General features: G+C 54.5%; 1 protein-coding gene across 1 annotated transcript; it reads left to right on the top strand.

Annotated features, from left to right (window-relative positions):
• Positions 1-259: 259 nt before the first annotated feature.
• LOC309978868 (short stature homeobox protein) lies at positions 260-10,059 on the top strand (the record flags this gene model as incomplete). The annotated part of the gene is made up of 5 exons (XM_082865516.1): positions 260-536; positions 4,000-4,208; positions 8,077-8,134; positions 8,235-8,323; positions 9,814-10,059. The coding sequence occupies 5 exons, from the start codon at positions 260-262 to the stop codon at positions 10,057-10,059; spliced, it is 879 nt and encodes a 292-aa protein (XP_082721642.1).
• Between the last annotated feature and the right edge of the window lie 9,956 nt (positions 10,060-20,015).

A 20,015-nucleotide genomic window follows, 5' to 3' on the forward strand; every position in this document is an offset into this window, starting at 1 on the left:
GAGGTGGGGGAGAGACAGCGTCTCTGCGTGCGCCCGCCGCCGAGCCGGGAGCTGTAATTGCTGCAGACAGGGAGCGTTGGGGGTTGGGCGGACGTAGCCGTGTATAAATAGTGAGATCGCAAATTGAAAGGCATAAATAACAGCAGGAGAGGTCCACCCTCACACGGACAGTCGTGTCCGCGCGGGAGGCGTGCGGACCACAGCCCGGCTCCCAGCCAGCCTCGCCGAACCCCGCGGACCCCCGCAGCCCCCGGCCACCATGGAGGAGCTCACGGCTTTTGTATCCAAATCTTTTGACCAGAAGAGCAAAGAGAGCAGCGGCGGCGGCGGCGGCGGCGGAGGCAAGAAGGATTCGATCACTTACAGGGAAGTTTTGGAGAGCGGACTAGCGCGCTCCCGGGAGCTGGGGGTCTCGGAATCCAGCCTCCAGGACATAACGGAGGGCAGCGGCCACTGTCCGGTGCATCTCTTTAAGGACCACGTGGACAACGACAAGGACAAACTGAAAGAGTTCGGTTCGGGGAGGGCTGCCGAAGGTAAGCTCTCCGGACGCCGGCTCCGGGCCCCTCCCGGGGACGGCGTCTCCTCGCCGCCCAGCCTGGCCGCCTGCCCCTCGCTCCGCGCGCGCAGAGGCCCCGGGGGCCGCGGTTCGCTCTCCGCTCGACCCCAAACGCTGAATGTACAGCCACGGCTCGGACGCAAAGGCCCCGGCAATCCATCGCCAGTCTTTTTCGTAAGAAAGAAACCAAACGGGGGAGGGGAGGATTCGGCTGGAGAAGCGAGGAAGCAGGGAAGGAGAGGGGCAGAGGCGCCGAGGATGGGCAGCGGCCGGGGCCGCGCGCTGCCGGAGGATCGCTTCCCTGGGCGTTGGCACTGGGCTCCACAGCGGGAACTTTCCCGCGTTGGGGGGGAATCGGGTGCATGGGCTTGTAAACCCAGGTCGGCTGGAGGGCTACCGGCCGCTTGCCTGTCTGCCTGCCGGTCTGTCTCACGTCCGCCTCCACGCCCGCAGAGAGATCCACACGCGTCTCTCCAAGCGCCTTCCCGAGCTCGAAATGGGCCGCGTTGAGGGCTGCGCTGGCCGGCAGTCGGGGAGGCCACGCGCTCCGTCGCCTCTTCGCCCTCTTGCGCCCCTCCGCGTGGTTTCCTCTCAGGGAAAACTTTCCCCTTGAACCTTGGGGCTGGATCTCGGCTGACGCGGGCCTGTAGATTAAAACCAGCCGCGTGCCCGCCGGTGGTCAGGGTCTACAAGGGGCAGAAGGGCCCGGGGAGGCTCGTGGCCCCGCGCACGCGGCCGCCCTACCCCAGACTGTCAGGGCGCAGCTGGCCCTGCTGCAGGCCGGCTGCGTCCTGGGCCTCCTTCCCGCTGCTTTCCCCCGAAATCTCCGCGGCGTTTTGCGCTGTAGTTGAACGCGGGGGGTGGGAAAAAACATGTTTACAAGGGTTCTCCCAGCTGGACAGCGGTGGTCCCAACCCGGGGGAATCTCCGTACAAACAGGGCAACCAGCAGCTGTAAATCAGAGGAATAAAATTGGCTCCATTTCTCAGGGGGCAGCATTTGAAAGTATATGAAGGTCTATTTCTCACTACAAAGAGAGGAAATACAGAAGCTTGCCATGTGGCTCCTGGGTCCTGTTTCATTCTCTGTCCGTGTTGAGAGAGGTCACGGCCGGAGAGTGGGGACCCCATGTCTCCTGCTCTTGTGGCCCTTGCACTTTGGTGGCAGAGTCCAGGTGTGCTGGCCTTGGAGCCCGGTGGATGACCCAGACAGCTTTCGGAGACCTTGACCTTGTGGAAGCAGAAAGCTGGCAGAGGCTTAGGAGTAAGCCCCTGGCTTCTGAGAGCCCCGGCAGCCTGAGCCTGGCCTGCCGTATCTCGGGGCTCACCCCTTGGCGAGGCCTCACGCACCTGGCTTTATGGTTCCTACAAAGAGAGTTTGCTCTGATGGAGACACGGCTGTCTGTCGGCTGTGCACTTGTCAGAGCTGACATTTAATTTACAGCACCCGGCGGGCGGCTGACCTCCCGGCTCCTGACGGCTTCCCCCATCCGCCTTAGAGGCTGAGTCCCCTCTTCTGTCTGTTTCCTCTCACCCTGGACAGCCAAGGCAGGGGGACCCTGCAAAAAGGCCCGTGTAAGGAGAGCAGAGTACAATCGAGGCCCTTTTCGAAGGAGAGAGGAAAGTAAGACAGGGCTAGCAGTACAGGCAGCAGGAAGGGGTTAGGAGAACCCCAGCTGCACCTTCTCCCTTCTGCCTGGGTGTGCAGACCCCTGGCAGGGCTGAGCCCCAGGCCGAATTTGCAGAACGGGAGCAAAATGGAGAGGAGGGAGCTGCTTGGGCTTGGGAGAAACCCAGAGGTCTTGGGCGCCTGAGCAGCGGACCCCGCTGAGCCAGGCACGGCAGCCTGTGGGTTCTGCACAGCCTGCTGCGGGTTCTGGAGGACTTTGAAGGCCAGCGCGTCATCTGGGGTCAATCCCTGGGGTTCCGACGTTAAGAGACCTGAAGGAGGAAGCGGCGTTGGGGCCGCCTCCGGGAAAGGATTTCCCGTTGGGGAGAAATAAGGTGTTCTTGGAAATGCATCCCTTTCAGGAGGTGAGGGAGGCTTTAAGCCCCGAGGTGGGATTGAGTGTCCACGGCTCAGAAGCCGTGAGGAGAGGCTTTCGGGCAGACTCAGGACTTGGGGTCTGGTGTCCAGCTCAGGGACCCCGGTGGGGGTGGGGGGGCGTGTGTGGGAACTGGGTGCCCGGATTTTTCCCTGGCCCCGCAGAGGATCTGGGTGTTCACCCTTTGCAAGTTTCTGGGCTTACTGCTAAGAGGCTTCTCAGAACGGGTGTAACCCCAGACTCCTTGGATAGAGCGTCCTGAAAGCCACCCTCTTCTCCTTGACACAGAGGGAACATCTAATGAGGGCATGGGGGTCCTCTTTGCCTGCACCCAGCAGGTCCTATGATCGGAGAAAAAGCACAAGAAAACGCAAGGGGAGCTGAAATGCAGCTTCCACCAACTGTGCAGCCGGGGGCCAACTTTTATTTTAAATCCCTGAGCTTGGTGAGGGGCTGCATTTCCTAGCGGTGGGAAGGAGAGGTGTCTGGGTTAAAACCTCCTAAATCCTGAGCTGTCTGCCTGATACCCTGCCCGCTCCCCCAGCAAATACAGCTCCTCTCATAATGTTTGGACCTAAGAAAGTGTCACTCTTGGCGTCCTGATGGGGAGTGAGAACGTGTGTCCAAGAGACAGAGGGACAAAACCGGAAGTCAAGGGACCACGCTCTCGGGTGCAACCCAAGCGCCTCAGGGTGCCCGCCTTAAGATACGGCTGCGCTTCTTGGTCAGAAGGAGGTGAGCTCGGGCGAGCGCCCGCCTCCACGGCGTCCTGAGGGAGGCTCTGGCCCGGCCGGCGGCTGGCACGGCCCCTGTCCTGCTGCGCTGCAGGCGGGAGCGGCGGCTCTCGGGGGGCCTGGACCCCAGCCTGGCCTGGGCTCTCCCTGCGCTCTTTGCGGGCGCCCCGCCAGGGACCCGACACTTGGGCGATTCTGCCTAAGCTTCTTTGACTTAATAATATTTAACACTCCACTCCCATTCAGAAAAAAAAGAAAAGGAAGAGAGAGAAGGTTAGGCTATGTCAATATGTCAACAGAGGCGAAGAGGATAATTGAGGAAACTATTCAGAGATTAGGCCAAGAAACACCGCGGCGCCGGGGCTCGAGTTGTTACAAAACAGCGCGTCCTGCCCTGGAGTTTGCTTTATCGACTTGACGCCGCTTTGCGTCAGGGCGCGTTTGCCACCGAGGTCCCTGCACCGCGAGCACACACAGGCTTTCAGCACGTCGCGCCCAAGCGTCCCCGCGCGGGGCCCTCTCCCTGGCGCGCAGGATCCGCAGGCCGGGCCGGGGGGCGGGGGGCGGCTGGGCGGGAGCCGGCGGAGGGGCTCGTGGCGGCCCGGGCCGGGGACGCGGGGCCGGGGGGTGGGCTCAGCGCTGTGCCCTCGGCCCGCCCGTAGGTATTTACGATTGCAAGGAGAAGCGCGAGGACGTGAAGTCGGAGGACGAGGACGGGCAGACGAAGCTGAAGCAGCGGCGCAGCCGCACCAACTTCACGCTGGAGCAGCTCAACGAGCTGGAGCGACTCTTCGACGAGACTCACTACCCCGACGCCTTCATGCGGGAGGAGCTCAGCCAGCGCCTGGGGCTCTCCGAGGCGCGCGTGCAGGTGAGAGCGAGGGCCCGGCCCCGACGCCCGCTCTTCGGGCGGCCGGAACGCGCCACCTCGGCCGGGGCGCCGGGCCCTTCCAGGAGCGCGGGGACCCCGTGTCGGGGGGGGGGCTGGAGCAGGGCTTTGGGAGGCGCCCCGGGGCCTCGCGGGTCAGGTCTCCTGCGCCCTGCCTGGCTGGCTCGCCCTGCACCTCCAGCTCATCGGGAATGTTGTTCTCTTCCCACTGGTTCGCCTCTCCTCCCCCCGCCCGCCCCCCCGCTCCGCCGTCGCTGCCAAAGTCTTACCCGCTCCTCTGCAGCCCGCTCGCTCCACTGCAGGGAACAGAGAGATGGGAAGAGGAGGCGGGTGGACGTCTTGCGGATTGCGGGTCCTGCCCGCGCGGTGCCGGATTAGCCCGGGCGCGGGGCAGGGGGGGCGCGGGGGCGGGGACCGGACGCGTGAAGTCGTGATGCCTCATCTGGCGAGCCGCCGTCTAAGGGGTCCCTGTGTGTTCGCCGCACGTGCGCGCGGGGGGGGTGGTGGCGGGGGGAGACGCTCCCGGTTCGTTTTTCTCGGGCTTTGTAAACGTTTGCGTGAAATGCATTCATTTATTTATTGGGGGGTGGAGAGCAAAGATTCGCTTCCAAATCGCCTCTTCCGGGTACCGCAGACTCGCCCCGCCCCCCCGCGCCCCCCGTCCCCGCCAACGGAAGGTCGGACCTGGATGTTCTGCTGGGCTTTCCGTCGGCTTTGACGGTTCTGGGCAGGACAGCAGCGCCGGGGAGAGAAGGAAAAGGGGTCAGGGTCCCTGGGCTCTGGGGACTGGTTATTTAAATAAATGGAATTAATACTGCCAACGAGGGGAGGGAACCATGTAAAGCCAGGGCTTTGAAAGAACGGGTTTCTTACTGGTATAGGGTCAGCATTACAAACACAACTTCACCCGGATTGTATTGAAGAAACGAAAACACAGAAAGCGTTTATAGAGAGTGTTTCACAAAAATCTTTAATTTGTAAAAAAAAAAAAAAAATGGGTGTTTGCACCCTCATGCCTTCCATCTTTCCCCGCCGGTGCGGTGAAGGGGGCTGCTTAAGGTGAAATGCAACAGTCCCCGAGTCTGTCCAGAATTCCGTGCAGCTGCAGGGGTTCCCAGGACCATTCTGCATCGCTGGGACCACGGGCGGAGTAGCTCTGGGGACCCTCTCCCCAAACGAATCTTTCCGGGCATCTGTGGCCTCGGCAAGTGGGGGGTGGGGGTGGGCAGGGGAGACTGGCCACCTTTCTCTGGAAAGATGGATGGGGCTGCACCATATAAATTAATGAAAAGATTAAACTTTTGCTGAAGGGGACATCAACTTTTATGTCATTTCACAGCCTTTCTGCCTGAGATCTGTAATATCTCCCAGGCCTTGATGTACTGTTTCTATAAAAATAAATTACTTGTAATTTAATTCCACACTATTTCTTTCAGTAGTCTATTACTGAATAGCGCCTTAGCAGGAGAGACCGAGTTGGGAGAAAATTGGTTCTTGGGTGGCTGCAGATCTTGAGAAAAGCCCTAAAATAAAGGGGGGGGGGGGAAGGGTGGTAGTAGAAAACGAAAGCCTATTGATCCAGAGGTGAATTAAAATTTAACGATTGTAAATAATAATAAAAATAAACATGGGAAGAGAAAAAAGAAATAATTTCCTATTGGCCACAGGGAAAAGAATCGTATAATAAAGAGAAGGCAGAAAGTGCTCATAAAAACCAATTAGTTAAAACACGTACCCCGCTGTGCAGAAGGGGGTTGCTGGGGAGACACCAAAAGGAAGAGACGAAAACGCACTATATTTTAATCCTGTCTGTGACCTGTTTGGTAATCCTTTTCGGTACAGCCTGTCCTGTGTTGTTAGAGGATAGAGTTTCAATTTAGAGTGGAAATTTGCTGTAAGTAAATTGAGGGTCCTTTGGAAGTTGGTGCTTATTAACCTTTTATTTTTAGTGTTGTACTGGAAACTCACATCACCCAGCTGTCAGGGTTATAATCGAAAGTTATGAGACCACAGTGAGGAGTGGTGGTAATTTAATTACAACAAATATCTTTGGGTTTATGGCGCAGAGCTAAATTAAATGTCATTATTCACTGTCTGTAATGGAAATCAAAAGGAAATCAGATTACAGCATTTGTGAGAGAAATCAGTGACTGGTTCTTAATGAAGAAATAACTGTCTAAACCACTGTACTGCGCTTTACTTAGCATATTCAGGACTAATTGGAATTGATCGTGAATCACCCCAAGACTGATTTATTATCGCCAAACGCGCAGCTAATTCATCACTTTTATTCTCCATAATCTTTTTTTTTCTTTCCCCCACTGATGGGAAAGTGAGCTTGCTTTCTAGATTTAAATAGGATTCTGTTTTTGAAAAATGCCCTTCCAGGGGGAGCAGAGTTTGCGCGTCTGGCTCCGCTCTCCTGAGGACGGGTATGGGACCCCAAGGAGAAATAGGCACCGGGGAAGGATCCAAAAGGGAAAGGAGTCTCGTCCCAGCCGGATGGGGTGGGGGGGAGAGTTGCGGCGGGACGTGGGAGCAGGAAAGTGAGTGCAGGCTTTGGAAATGGAGTAAAGACTTGTGAATCTCAGCATTTCTGTTTTGGAAATACTTTCTGGGGAACAACACCAAAGTTTGCCAGCTTCCCTAGAGCCTGGCTGGGTGAGGTTTCCAACGTCGTGGAAAGCCAATTCCAACAGGCGGGCCCATGGCTCAGCCTTGGATAGAAAACTGCCCTGAAGAGGCTGAGATGGAAAGTTCAGCTTTTCCTCGACTCCCGGGTGCTTGCAACCTCCGCGGGAGCTGAGGTTTCCGGGCAGCGTGGGAGCAGGGAGTGGCCCCAGGCCCTGGGGTTGGAACAACGCAGGGTCCCTGAGTTACCAGGCGTAGTGTAGTGTGGCCGAGGGGAAGGCTTTCTTTGTGCTAATTATCCTGCACCGTCAGTGACCGCCATTGTGGCAATAGGGTGAGTGAGTGTGAAGGGAAAGTTTTGGAGAAAGCCAGGTAGGAAAAATTAAGTGCCTAAGAACACAGAGGGAGGGGACTCCAGATTCCATGAGTGACAGACCAAGGGCCAGGACCAGGGCTGTTTGGAGGAGGGGGGAGAATGAGAATGGGGAGCGCGGGAGGGCGCATTTCGGGGATGCCAGGCCTTGAAGCTAGCCAGGCCGGGCGGGTGCCAACACCTTTCGCTCGCTGCCTCACCTCTGGATAGGGCGCCGCAAGAATCAGATGTCCTTAGAGATGCCGAGTGCCTGCAGTGCAGAGCCTGCGCTTTTGGGGTGCATCCGGTTTTTAGAGATCAAGGACGTTCATGACTCTGTAATATTAACTGGGATCCCCCAGGCTTCCAAGGAGGGCATGGAGGTCATGCAAGTTTCTGGACTCAGCGTGTCTGAGCGTGATTGGGGAGGGGGCTGGATTTGGAGATGTGTATCCACCTGTGCGCCCCCCCACATTCCTGGTGGGTGGGGTGGGGGCTAAGGTGGAACGTCGGGATGGAAGGTCAGGTTGGACCGGTGCGTGGCAGGGTGGAGGGGGGAATGTCCACACAGAACGATGGAAAGTTCTCCACGCCATCCGGGGACCCACTTCCTCACTTTCAATGTTTGGATGCTGAAACTCTGGTCTCACTTAGGTGAGGACTGTTCCCAGCTCCAGGTAGCCAGTTACACGGGGCTGGGGTGGGAGGGGGCGGGGACGAAGGTCGGAGGGGCGGCAGGCAGCCTTCTGGGAACAGGAACCCCAAGCGCCTTGCGCGCCGTCCGGCGTGTCGGGAAAGAAAGCCTCGCTGACGCTCGCCAAGGCCTGGCCGGCTCACGGGGGTGCACGTCTGTCCGCTCATTCCCAGGTTTGGTTCCAGAACCGGAGAGCCAAGTGCCGCAAGCAAGAGAACCAGATGCATAAAGGTGGGTGCGAGGGGCCGGGCGTGGAGGCAGGGGCGGTGGGGAGACCCGCCAGGCGCTGGGAGCAGCGGGCGGGGTTCACGCCTCCTGTGTTTCCTCGCAGGCGTTATTCTGGGTACCGCCAGTCACCTGGACGCCTGCAGGGTGGCACCCTACGTGAACATGGGCGCCCTGAGGATGCCTTTCCAACAGGTAGCTCGTTTTTTGTTGTTGTTTTTCTTCCTTCCTTTCGAACAGAACAGTCCCGGCGCCGCCCCGGCGCCTCCCACCCCCGCTGAAGCAAAGAGGCCGCTTTCACAAGGGGGACATTGATAAACCCATTGGCACGTATTAACACCACGCTGAAAATCTCCAAGAGTTACCTTTGGGAGGGCTAGGACAGAAACCCCAGCACAGTTTCACAAAACTCGGAGGGAAAATATCCCCACCCCACCCGGAACCACCCACTCGCTCACCGCCTGGCGGGAGGGAGGGGTTTACTACCTCTAGGGCATGAGGACCCGTGTCAACACCCAACCCCCGGCTTTAGCTTGCCCAGGGCCTCACTGGGGGTGTCAGTGCCCCTCCTGGACCTGGGCCTCGATGCCCCCTCCCCTCCCCCGCGCACCTCACAGTGGGGGGCGTCCCGCCCAGCTCCTAGCAGAGCAGGGAGGGTCCAGGGCGCTGCGTGCGCTACGCGGAGGAGGGGGCGGCCAGGGGGTCGGAAGACCGCCTCGTGGAGACCGGGTGCCCCAAAGTCCTCGTCCCTGCTCTGGACCAGCGTCGGGTGGGAGGAGGGAGCCGCGGGGCTAGAGCGCAACGCCCACTCGCCTGCAGGGCTGGGCTGTGGACCCCAGCATGGGGGGTAGGCGTGCCCGCGCTGGTGGGTTGGCTGTGCCCTGGCCAGAGCGAAGGCGTGGCCTCCTCTTGCAGCACTTTTGCTCCTAGGGGCAGAGGCCTGGGTTTGTAGCTGGACCCGGGTTTGCTGAGGGGCACGAGGTCCAGTGGGCCTGGCCCGGCCCGGAGGGTCGGCTACGGATGACAGCATGGAGATGGGGTGAGGGTGGGCTGTTGGCCGCGCGCCCTCAAAGTCACGGCGCCCAAGGCTGGGAGGGCGTCCAGGGCTGCCGTGCGCAGGGCAGAGGTCCGCGCCCTGTTCCCTTGGACCCGCACCTCCGCGGCTGGGCCCATCTTCCACCCCTCAGCAGCCCTTCCCCAGGGCGGGGTGGCCCCTCAGCACCACAGGAACAGCTGCCCCGACGACGTGGGGTCAGCCATTGGGTCCTGGTGAAATTAGACGGTTGGAGCCTGCAGAGTTGGCTGTGCTTCTGGAAGATTCGGGGACTCCGGGTCCCTGGGAAGGCGGCGGGGGGGGGGGGGAAGCCAGAGCCGAAGGCCGGACCCTGAGTCGGGGATGCGTCAAAGAATCAGCCGGGGGTCTGGAGAGGAGGAGGTACCAGCTGTAGACGCTCGGATGCTACAGCATCGGGGATCTGTGCCGACTCCCCGGCTCTGGTCCTGTCCAAAGCGGCCAGTGACCAGGTCGTGGCACCGAGTGTCCCGAGGACAGTGGGTGGTGGTCCCTGGGGCGGAGGAAGGGGCGATGGCTCCCCGGGAGAGGAGACGCCCTCGGGGGGGGGGTCCTCGAGGGGGGAAAGCCCCCTAGAAGTCGCGTCCTCACCGTGCGGGTTCTGCCTTCGCAGGTGCAGGCACAGCTGCAGCTGGAAGGTGTGGCGCACGCCCACCCGCACCTGCACCCCCACCTGGCGGCGCACGCGCCCTACCTGATGTTCCCGCCGCCGCCCTTCGGGCTGCCCATCGCATCCCTGGCCGACTCGGCCTCGGCCGCCGCCGTCGTGGCCGCCGCCGCCAAGAGCAACAGCAAAAACTCCAGTATCGCCGACCTGCGGCTGAAGGCGCGCAAGCACGCTGAGGCCTTGGGGCTCTGACCCGCCGCCAGGCCCCGCGCCTGCCCCGGACCCGCGCCCGCCCTGGCCCCGCCACCCCGTCCGCGCTGCGTCCTGCACTCGACCCCTCCGCACCCCCCGACGGCCGCGCGGACACCCCGGAGCGAGAGCGCAGCGCCTTCCCCGCCTGGGGCAGCCCCGGGGCCCCTGGCAGGCCTCGGGAGGGGCATCCCAGGACCGCAAGACCCCGCCAAAGCCTCGCAGAGACTGTGCGGAAGAGAGAGGAGGTGGCCGTCAGACCACCCAGGTCAGCCCTCGACCACGCCGTCTGTGCGTCCTGGGACCCCGGGGCCACGTGGAGCCCCGTGGCGCTGCGTCCTTCTCTGCTGCCGGAGTTCCCACCCTGTGCATGCGGCCTCCTACACGCCTTTCCAAGATCTGAAGAGTCTGTTACACAGAAAGATCTGGGGCTGGTCTCTGCTGAAGTTGCCAGTGCTTGGATGCCAACAATTTTATTCACTGCCGTGAACTCAATTTCATCCGAGGAGCTGCAGGACCCGTGTAGATTTCAATATGGACTTTTGCATCTGAGGCAGGGGCCCCGTGCTCTGCGTGCACGCCCGCCCCCCTCCCCTCCGCCTGAAAGGTAGCAATAACGAAATGCAATTGAAGACCTCGCGGAGGTGGTGGTCGTGGGGACCTCAGTGTTTCATGTTGTGACCTTGCTGACTCCCCATCTTCACGCACACGTTTGGCCCCAGAGCACCAGGTTCAGGACTCCTTGTGCCGTAGGACAGGCAGCTTTAGAGCTTTTCCCGTCTTCGATTCCCGAATGGACACTTGTGGCTGTTTCCCAGAATTCAGATGCAAAGGACTTGCACTGGGGACACAGGGCACGTGGTTTGAAGGTATAATACTGATGCAGCATCCACGCTAGTGACATGCAATTAAGTGCAGTAAAGTGCAATATTGTAAATATTATAGATTTAAAAAAATTAGTTGTGCACTCTTGACCCGTCAGCTTCGGACTTCGAAGGGCATTACCTCCCCCTGCATGCTGCGGGGCCAGTGCCAAAATGACCGGGGTGGGGAGTGCTTTGGATTCTCGGAAGTGAAGTGTGTGGCTTGGGATGGAGCAGGACGTGGGGAGGGGTGCCAGGCTGGGAGGGCGGGGCTGAGCTGTTTCTGGGGAAAGAAGAGCCTGGGATACCTCCTCTAGGCAGTGAGTTTTAAGATAATGTTTTCTAAGGGTAGCCAGTTCTAGCTTTTCTTTCATGTTTTTTTTTTTTTTCTGTGCATTGGTCCCCTCTCCTCCCCCACCGTGTAAGCACCAAATAGCGACTTGTCTGAGCAGCTGGCACAGAATGGGCAAAGTCTCTTGACATGATATAACCAAAGCGTTCAGGGTCCCAAATCGTGCACCTGAGTTTAAGGCAATGTGCTTTGCATGTGCTGTGTGAGATTTGGGGGGCAGTGCACCCTTGCTGGGCTTGTCTACCTCGAAAATGAGCATCTCTGGGTTTTTGCGTTTTTGTTTTTGTTTTTTGTTTTTTGCCTTAGTGAACCCAGGCCTGCCCAGATGGAAGTGGCCATCTAGTTCTCCGAAGTCCAACGGTTCACTCTATTTCCAAAACAGCTTTTCATTTTTCCAGATTCGGTATTGCTGACTGTTTTCCCTTACCCCTGATTTGGGTACATATCTCTAAGAAGAAAAAAAATATTTTCCTTCCGTGTAAGGGAATACATTCTACCTTTGCACTGACCTGAAATGTAGATTCATTTGTATCATCTGAAACTCTTTGAATCAAAAGACCCCTTCAACATTTTTTTTTCTAATTTTGAAATTTTTGCAAAGCTCTGAAATGATGGAGAGAGAGATAAGAAAAACACAGTCAGTATTTTAAATTCATTTGCGACTCCGCCCCCTCCCCCCCACGCCCCCCCACCCCGGCATGAATGGCATTATGGAATTTGCCTCATATGTGCAGTTCTGCTTCTAAACAGCTGTGAATTTTAAAAGTCCCCTATATAAGCTGAAACTTTCCTTTAAACTTTTAAAACAATGCATTTCAGATCCACTTCAAATGAGCCGCTTTCATCCTGAAATTTAACGCTGGGCAAACGTTGGAGGTGAGAGGTATACATCCCTATTTTATTTTTAAGGTTTACTTTCCATTTTATCTAAACATAGCCCTCTGTCACCAACCCCTCCGCAAGAGCAGACTCTCTCCACGTGAGCCAAAAGGCATGAGATCTGCTCCTGGGAGAAGCTGAAGTTTGAAAGTAGAGCTGCCCGACGGCAGCCAGCGCTGGGAGGCCGGTTGGTGTTCATCCTGTCCCTGTTTCTGTTTGGCTTGATTCAGAAGGTGAGCCAGGTGGATGAGCCCCCCAGAACAGAACAGACTCTGAGCTGTGTGAGGCTCAGTGCTGGCGGAGCAGCTGGCGTGGCTTCTGTCCCTGGAACAAAGTCCAGAGGACGCGCTGCAGGGTGTCCAGGGTGGAGGCCATCTCTCGGCATCCTTTCTCCCGGAAATTTCAGGACAGAAGCGAGCTGTCAGCCCAAGTTGTGGTCAGTCCTTCCCAGCCCAGATCCGTATCTGCTTTCTCTCTGTTCGGCTGCCGGGAGGGTGTGGGTTGGAGAGCGTGCTGGGTGTGGGTCCTGGTCTCCCGGGGAGGGCATCTGGATCTCACTCTTTCCCAGCGGCCACAAGGCATTAAATTTATGGGCTGGACGCATTTTGGCTGTTTTTGGTGCTTTCTGCGTAAGACAAGACCCCCTTTCAGAGCCGTGCGCGGCACTTCCAAATAGCACGTTTTCGAGGGTGCAGACCAAGCGGGGAGTATCACCTGGAAAGCAAACTGGACGGGTCTCGTCAGAGGGCCACTGGATGCGGGGTTTTCGGTTGTGAAACCCACGTGAGAGCCTGGCTGAGCTGCAGGCTGTGTCTTGCCCACTCGACGTGGGGCTGTGTTCTCCAAGATGGGCTCGGCCACGGAACGGGTTTCCTTTTCTGAGACCTTGGCCAGAGAGGACTTTTAGGGTAGGAGCCACCTGGTTTAGCAAAAACTGTGATCTTCCTCAGCTTGGTTGTTGCTGTTCTATCTCATTCTTTACAAATTCACCCTTTTCTTCCTTCTGTCATCAGCCTGGAAAGCTTTGCAAGTTCATCTCACAGGGGAAGATATTGCATTGATTGGGTCTTAGCATCGGATGTAGTTTCAGTGATGAAGCATCTGGCTCTCGTGCACTTAGAGAAGCTCTGCAGCTTAGCATCGTTAAGACCTAGAAGGAGACGCCTTCCAGAGGGAACAGGGGTGCCATTGTTTGGTCGGTTTTGATAGGGTGGCTTTCTTCACGGAGGCAAAGTGTGGGCCGGCTGAGGTTCCTGCGTAAAGTAGCTGCAGACAAAATGAACCACACTCATGTGTTTTCAAACTTGCTAAGTTGGTCGTGCAGGGTGGTTGGCGTCCCCAACCTGGGAAGCCTGTCCTCAGAGCCTCACATGTCCCCGGGGTGTAGGGACACCCCCCCGGCCCATCTTGCTCCTATCCGAGCTGGGTACCCCAGCTGCCCCCTCTGCCTGCAGGCACTCGTGTCCTTGGCTACGAGATCTGTACGGTGTGGGGACATCTGGACGTTGAAGTGGGAAGCGGCTGTGTCTGAGCTCATGACCACCCCTCTCCGTGCTGGTTACTACCCTAGCCCTCTGCTCCCACTGGTGGGTTTCACTTAAACCTTTTAACATTTCCTCAAGTACAAGGGGGTCACCCCCAGCCCGCTCCTACACGGCGTTGTCACTGAGTCCTAGGATAGCCAATAAGCTGACTTCAACGACAAACATATTTGAGGCACTTTGCTCCTTTTCCGCCCCAAGTTTGGGAGGTTGGGATGGCAGAGGGCTTTTCCGTGGACACACTCGACATTTAAAAAGAAAAAAAAAACTGGTGCCTAATTTATTAAAAATTAGCTTAGGAATATGCGGATTTTTCAATACACGTGAACACGATGCAATTTATAAATGTTTTATTGAAATTTGATATTTAATGAGAAATCAGTTGAGGAATGTAGAATAATATCAAGTTTCAAAGCTATTAAACGCGCTATTTATTGAAAGGCGATGGTTTCACAAAGCCAGCCCCGTTGTACGTAGAGCTCCCATCCGAGAGTGGCAGGTTCTCTGCTTCCTGCTAGTGGCTGGATGTGGATGTGTTATTTATTTCTTTTCCTTTGGTTGAAAGTTCATAAATGTGTGCTATTTTAATTATGTTGAGTGTAACTTTGACGTTGCCTCGCCTTTATTTTTATATGTTTTAATCCCGTTGTTTTCTTCTCCCCCGACTTTATAAGCAGTCAGGATGATTTAGGATACAGCACCTGTGTTTGGGTTATGCATACAAGGTGTGTCTGGACCTACAGACCTTTTCAGGGATCGCTCAAAATGAAAAGAAATCACACAACTCTCTGCTATTGTGGGGAGGAAAAACACGCCGAAGGTTTTTTGGCCATGCTCGCAGGCCCCCGACACAAAACGCCCTCAAGTTTAGTTCTAGTTACAAAGTGTATTTTGTCAAACCATATGGTATGAATGTACATCTTGTAAAACGGAGATATAAATAAACTTATAAATATTTGTATTCACGTGTTAAAAAAAATTCTCACCTCTCCCCAGAGGAGACAGATGGGGAAAAAAATCCCAAATCCCAAGTCCACGGTGGCTGAAAGTAGTTTTGTCTGCGGGGCGATGCCCGTGTGTGTGTGTGTGTGTGTGTGTGTGTGTGTGTGTGTGCGTGTGCGCGCGCGCGCGCGTTTCTGGTGGGCGTCTGGCATCCACTTCTGCTCCTATAACCCTCCCCTTGAGAAAGGGTACGTTCCCCCTGAAGGTGGGGAAAGAAAAGAGAAAAAAAAATCTCCACCTCGAAGCAAGTCTGAATTTGGGGGTGGGCAGCAAGGGCATTTGTGAAAAGCCCACCTGCTTTGGTTTCCAGTTTAAAATTTTCCCTTTTGTTTGATTTCTTTTGGAACCATGTGTGGGTTCTCCAAAAGGGTGTTGCAGTGATGGTGGAGTCCTTTTGGGAAAAAAAAAAAAGAATAAATGGAAAAAAAAATCAACTTTTAAAAATGAGACCTTTTTTGGCCTGTGCTTTTTATCTCCTTCTGGAAAGGAAAGTCAATGACCTGATGTCGCCATTCTCTGATGGCTTTCCAGCTTCGATAAAAACCACATATGGGAGGGGAAAAAGGCAGGCAGACTTGGCGGGGGGTGGAGGGGAAGCCACCTGAGGGCCAGGGAGGCTGTGTCTGCAGCTGGGGGGCCTCTTCGCTAGGGGGCATCCATCACTGCCCCGGTGTGCCGAGGGCAGGTGGATTCTCTCCTGTGGGTTCTGGTGACTCTGGTCCTAGAAACCTTGTCAGACAGGGAAGGAGTTTTGAGGACCTTTGCTGTTTGACGCTGAGCATCCAACTTGAGATTTCCTTTTCTTTTCTGACTCAGATGCCACAAAAGTGGTCTACGCCCAGAGCTCTCTTCCCCAAGCCTGTTTGTGTCCTGGATGTAGGATACGGGGGGCCCGGGTCACTCAAAACAGGGATGTCCTCAAGGTCCGAGTGACCAGTGGGCAGCCCCAGGGTACGGCCTTGGGGGGGTTTCTGGTGGCCACCTCAGGCACTCAGTCCCGGGCCTCCAGAAAGCTCTGTCCTTTTGGGGCCAATGCAGCCAACACCGGTCATCCCCACAACATGTGATCGGCACGGTTATTGTTCAGTTAAAACAACCATAAACATCCAGCTTTGCTCAGCAGATCCGCTCATGTTGTTTAACATCGTCTGAGATCTTTTCCCTTCTAAGCAGACACTCACTTGTTGCCAAACGTAACTCATCCGTTTCCAATAAGAGCAGGTCTAGTAGACTCTGCCTTTAAGACGTTCTTAGAGTATTTTAACCTGAAGCGTCAGCCGGCCTGCCCGGAATTTCTTTCTGTTTCGTTTGTTTGTTTTTCCCATGCATTGTGCTGCGGACGATCCTTGGACTCAAACTCAGTTTCATTTCTCTTTTTAAATTATTTTAACTTGCACCCGCGGATGCACCTTGGGGAAGCATGGGCCTGGGGGGTTTCGGAGAGCCGTTTCTCATGACCGGTTCTCAAATCCCTAAATTGAACATGAAAGCACGTTTACTTGGCCTCCTGCAGACGTGTGTTTTCTGTATCCAGGTTCCTGAGGCTTCTGCTGGGGCGTCTGCCTCTCAGAGTCAGTCACAGGAAGCATGGGGATAGAAGGGAAAACCACGGACTGGCCGGCACACATGTCCCCCACACACACACGGATGGAGCCCGCCAAAGGGCTCATGGAGCCGTTGTTGGAAAAAAATAAAGTCGTTTTCAATTTCGCCAGCGTGTCTGTCTTCCCAGCGAGATGGAGCCCAGACAAGAGATGGGAGTCATCTGCGTCCAATCCCACGGCCCTTTCCCAGTTTTATGGGATTTAAAAAAAATGACTTGATTCCTTTTTGTTGAAACGTTGACATTCTTAGAATAAAGCGAAACATAGAGTGTTGCCAAATCTTACTCGTTTGCACATCAATATTACAGATTTGTTTTGTTTTGTTTTGTTGCACTTGGTTGAAATGATAAGGCTTTCCTTCTTAGTACCTTTGTTTATGTTGTTTGCCTAAAATCATGGAGAATTACCTTAAAATTCTAAAATGGTCTAGCTTCAGCTACTTCAGCAGTTTGGGATAAGATGCACAGTTCTTTCAGCAGACATGGGAGAGGGAATACAGATGCCATCAGTGGTGTACAGTTCCCTCCGGGGCCGTCTTATTTCTTGGCATGTGTCCTTGGAGATGTGTGTTACCGTGTGCCCAAGAGACCCAAGGAAGCCGACTGAAGCCATCCTCCTAGGTTCTCCCTATAAAATGAGAAAGCCCACTGACTCAATCTATCGATATTTAAAGAGCCACAATGTGTTTGCCATATTTAATAAAAATGCACCAGCGCAGAAAGATGTGTTGAGAATGGGCTGGAGCAGGAAGAGGAATTGTGGATCAGACACAAGGAAGCAAGTCAAACAGAGGGCAGTAGAAGGATGCACTGATCGGACGCGATCAGACAGGGAATGTGTTTTCTCCCTGGCGGTACAAGTATGCTTCTGACTGATGTCAAGGCCAACCAGTCCTGGCAACGCTGGGGTCTCCAGACCCAGCACATGGTCTTACTTTTGTCCCATATTCTTAAGATCGGGAGGCCCCACAAGGAGCAGAATATGCTTTTATAGAGAGTGTGGTGAGCAGGTTGCCCTCCATCCTACCGGACCAGGAGGGACGTGTGTGACCTACGAGCCAATATGCCTTCAGGAGGGACTGTGAGTTTTCCAAACTGGTCAATTAAAGGGTATGGTATGTTTTATCTTCACAATTATTTATGCAATACATATGATCTAGAGGCTCTGCACTGCAGTGCTACAATACAAAGATACCCCAAACAGGCTCTTTCTCCCAATGAATCCTCCCCAAATTATAATGTAGTCATATGTACAATCCTTCCAAAGAGACAATATATTCACATGTGAAATCCTTCCAAAGAAACAATATACTCGTATGTGAAATCCTTCCAAAGAGGCAATGTACTCATGTATGAAATCCTTCCAAAGAGATAATTGCCTCATATGTGAAATCCTTCCAAAGAGACAATATACTCACATGTGAAATCCTTCCAAAGAGACAATATACTCATATGTGTAATCCTTCCAAAGAGACTGTATACTCATATATGAAATCCTTCCAAAGAGATAATACACAAGTAAGGCTTTAATGATTGTTGGGAAAAAAAATAGAATATCAAGCGCACACGCACACACGCACACACACACACACACACACACACACACACAGAGTAGAAACATGTAGCCCATTCGAATTATGTTGTGTATTCAGGAAGTTCAGTGAAGTATGACCACAAGTTCTGGTGGATTTGTTTGACTCATAGAGTTGGCAGACAGTGATGACTTTGGAAAACCACGCATGCAACGACCACACCAGCTACTTGCAAAGTTTCTGCATACCCAGGGGTCCAGGTGACCAGGTATCAGAGCATAGCACTGAATGCTGAAGGTTGCGACTGAAGGATGAGATTTCCGTACACGGTTACAGCTATGAAGGTACCCAAGGTTGTAACGGGTTGGGCACACATGTGCTTCCTTCTCAATGCATTTCAGAGAATGTTTGATGGTTTGGGTCATTTCCTAGGGAACTAGAAAGTGTGTAGTTTCTGCACCTTGATGGAAGGTGAAGGAAGAATTCCATAGAGGAGCACAAGAGAGAGAAACCAGTGTCTGGGAGGAAACAAATCCCTCCTTCCCTCCCTCACTCAGGTAAGTAGAGTGGCGTATGTGAGACATCAGGCAACCGCCGCCATGTCAGCCCATGTAGGACCACGGGGAGTGTCCTTAATTTTCTCCAACTCACAATACGCTGTCGGGGAAGCTTTGTGGTGCTGCATACAGGATATCGAAGTCATTGCTAACACTGATACACTGTAGACACCCAGGCTTCTCTAAGGTTCCTGACCAGCCTCCTCCAAGATGAAGTGGTACATAAGCAACCACTGGATATTTAAGCTTAAGTCTTAGGAAACCACTAGGAACAATACAATTTGACTCTGAGTTGAGACCTAGTACTGGCCAAGTTTGTACCAACAATGCCAACTGATGCATTTGTGCCCAGCAATTATGCTCCTAATTCCTTCTTCTCTTCTGACAGAGATGCCGGCAAAACACATCCGAAATGAAGGTGAGGCGGGGCCCCACCACTGACTTGCATCAGAACCAGGCTTGCTTTTCACTGGGACGCTGTGCAGGTTTACCATGACCAAGGATCACAAACCAGAATCTTAAAACCACAGACATTCATCCTCCCCCATCCTGGAGACCGGACGTCTGATGTCAAGGTGTCCCACAGTTGTGCTCCCTCCGGAGGCTCCAGGGGAGGGTCCTTCCTGCCTCTTCCAGCTTCTGGGGGCTCCAGGCGTCCCTGGGCTTGTGGCCGCATCCCTCCCGTCTCTGCCTGTCTTCACGGGGCTTCTCCTCTGTGTCTGGGTCCTCTTCTGTTTCTTAGAAGGACCCTGTCGTTGGGTGTAGGGCCACCCTCCTCCAGGAAGACCTCATCTCAGACCCTTCACTTCATTACATCTGCAGAGACCCTGCTTCCACATAAGGTCCCATTTCCAGGTTCCAGGCATCAGAACCCGGTACCCTTGAGGACCACTGTGCAGGCTGGCACAGCCCTCACATTTCTTGGGGTTCCTGTCTTGGACGTGTGTAGTTGATCCTGGGTCATGAAGGTTGCGGTTATACCTCCGGGCCTCTTCCTTCTGACCTGGGCGAAGCCTCAGGGAGGTTGAAGGGGGAAGTGACCAGTCACTTATTCCTGACATGTTAAACACACGGATTCCTGGACCAAACACACAGCAGCGGGGATGAGGCTGAGAGATATGAGTCGCAGGAAAGGTTTTGAGCTGCAGGGAAATGGGCTCTCGGACCTTAATTGTCTGGGAAACTTGCTAAAATTCTGATCTTCTTATTAAAGAGAAGAGACAGAATCACCAGATGGTCCCCACAGAGACTTACGACATCTCGGATTAGAACACAAGGGCTCCCTTCTGCTTAATACGTAATTATATTATTATATATTATATTAATTATATACATATTCTGCTTAATACGTAATAATATATATATATAATACACACATATACATATATATTTGGAGAAGGATTTTCAAAAAACACAGGTAAAATGCTCTCAGGAGGCACAGCACTTTTTGTGTCTTGGAGTCCTAAATATAGATTCTCCAAACACATGACCATAGGTGGAAATGACATGTACTGGACGTTTATTTTCAATGTCCAGGCAGTGAGATCCTGAGAGGGGCCCACGGCTGCTAACAGCTTGGGGCTGACCCCATGACACGGGGGCCCTTGATTTGAAATCTCCCAACACACGG

This window comes from Leucopleurus acutus (genome assembly GCF_964270905.1).
Source record: "Leucopleurus acutus genome assembly, chromosome: Y".
Lineage (NCBI taxonomy): Eukaryota > Metazoa > Chordata > Mammalia > Artiodactyla > Delphinidae > Leucopleurus > Leucopleurus acutus.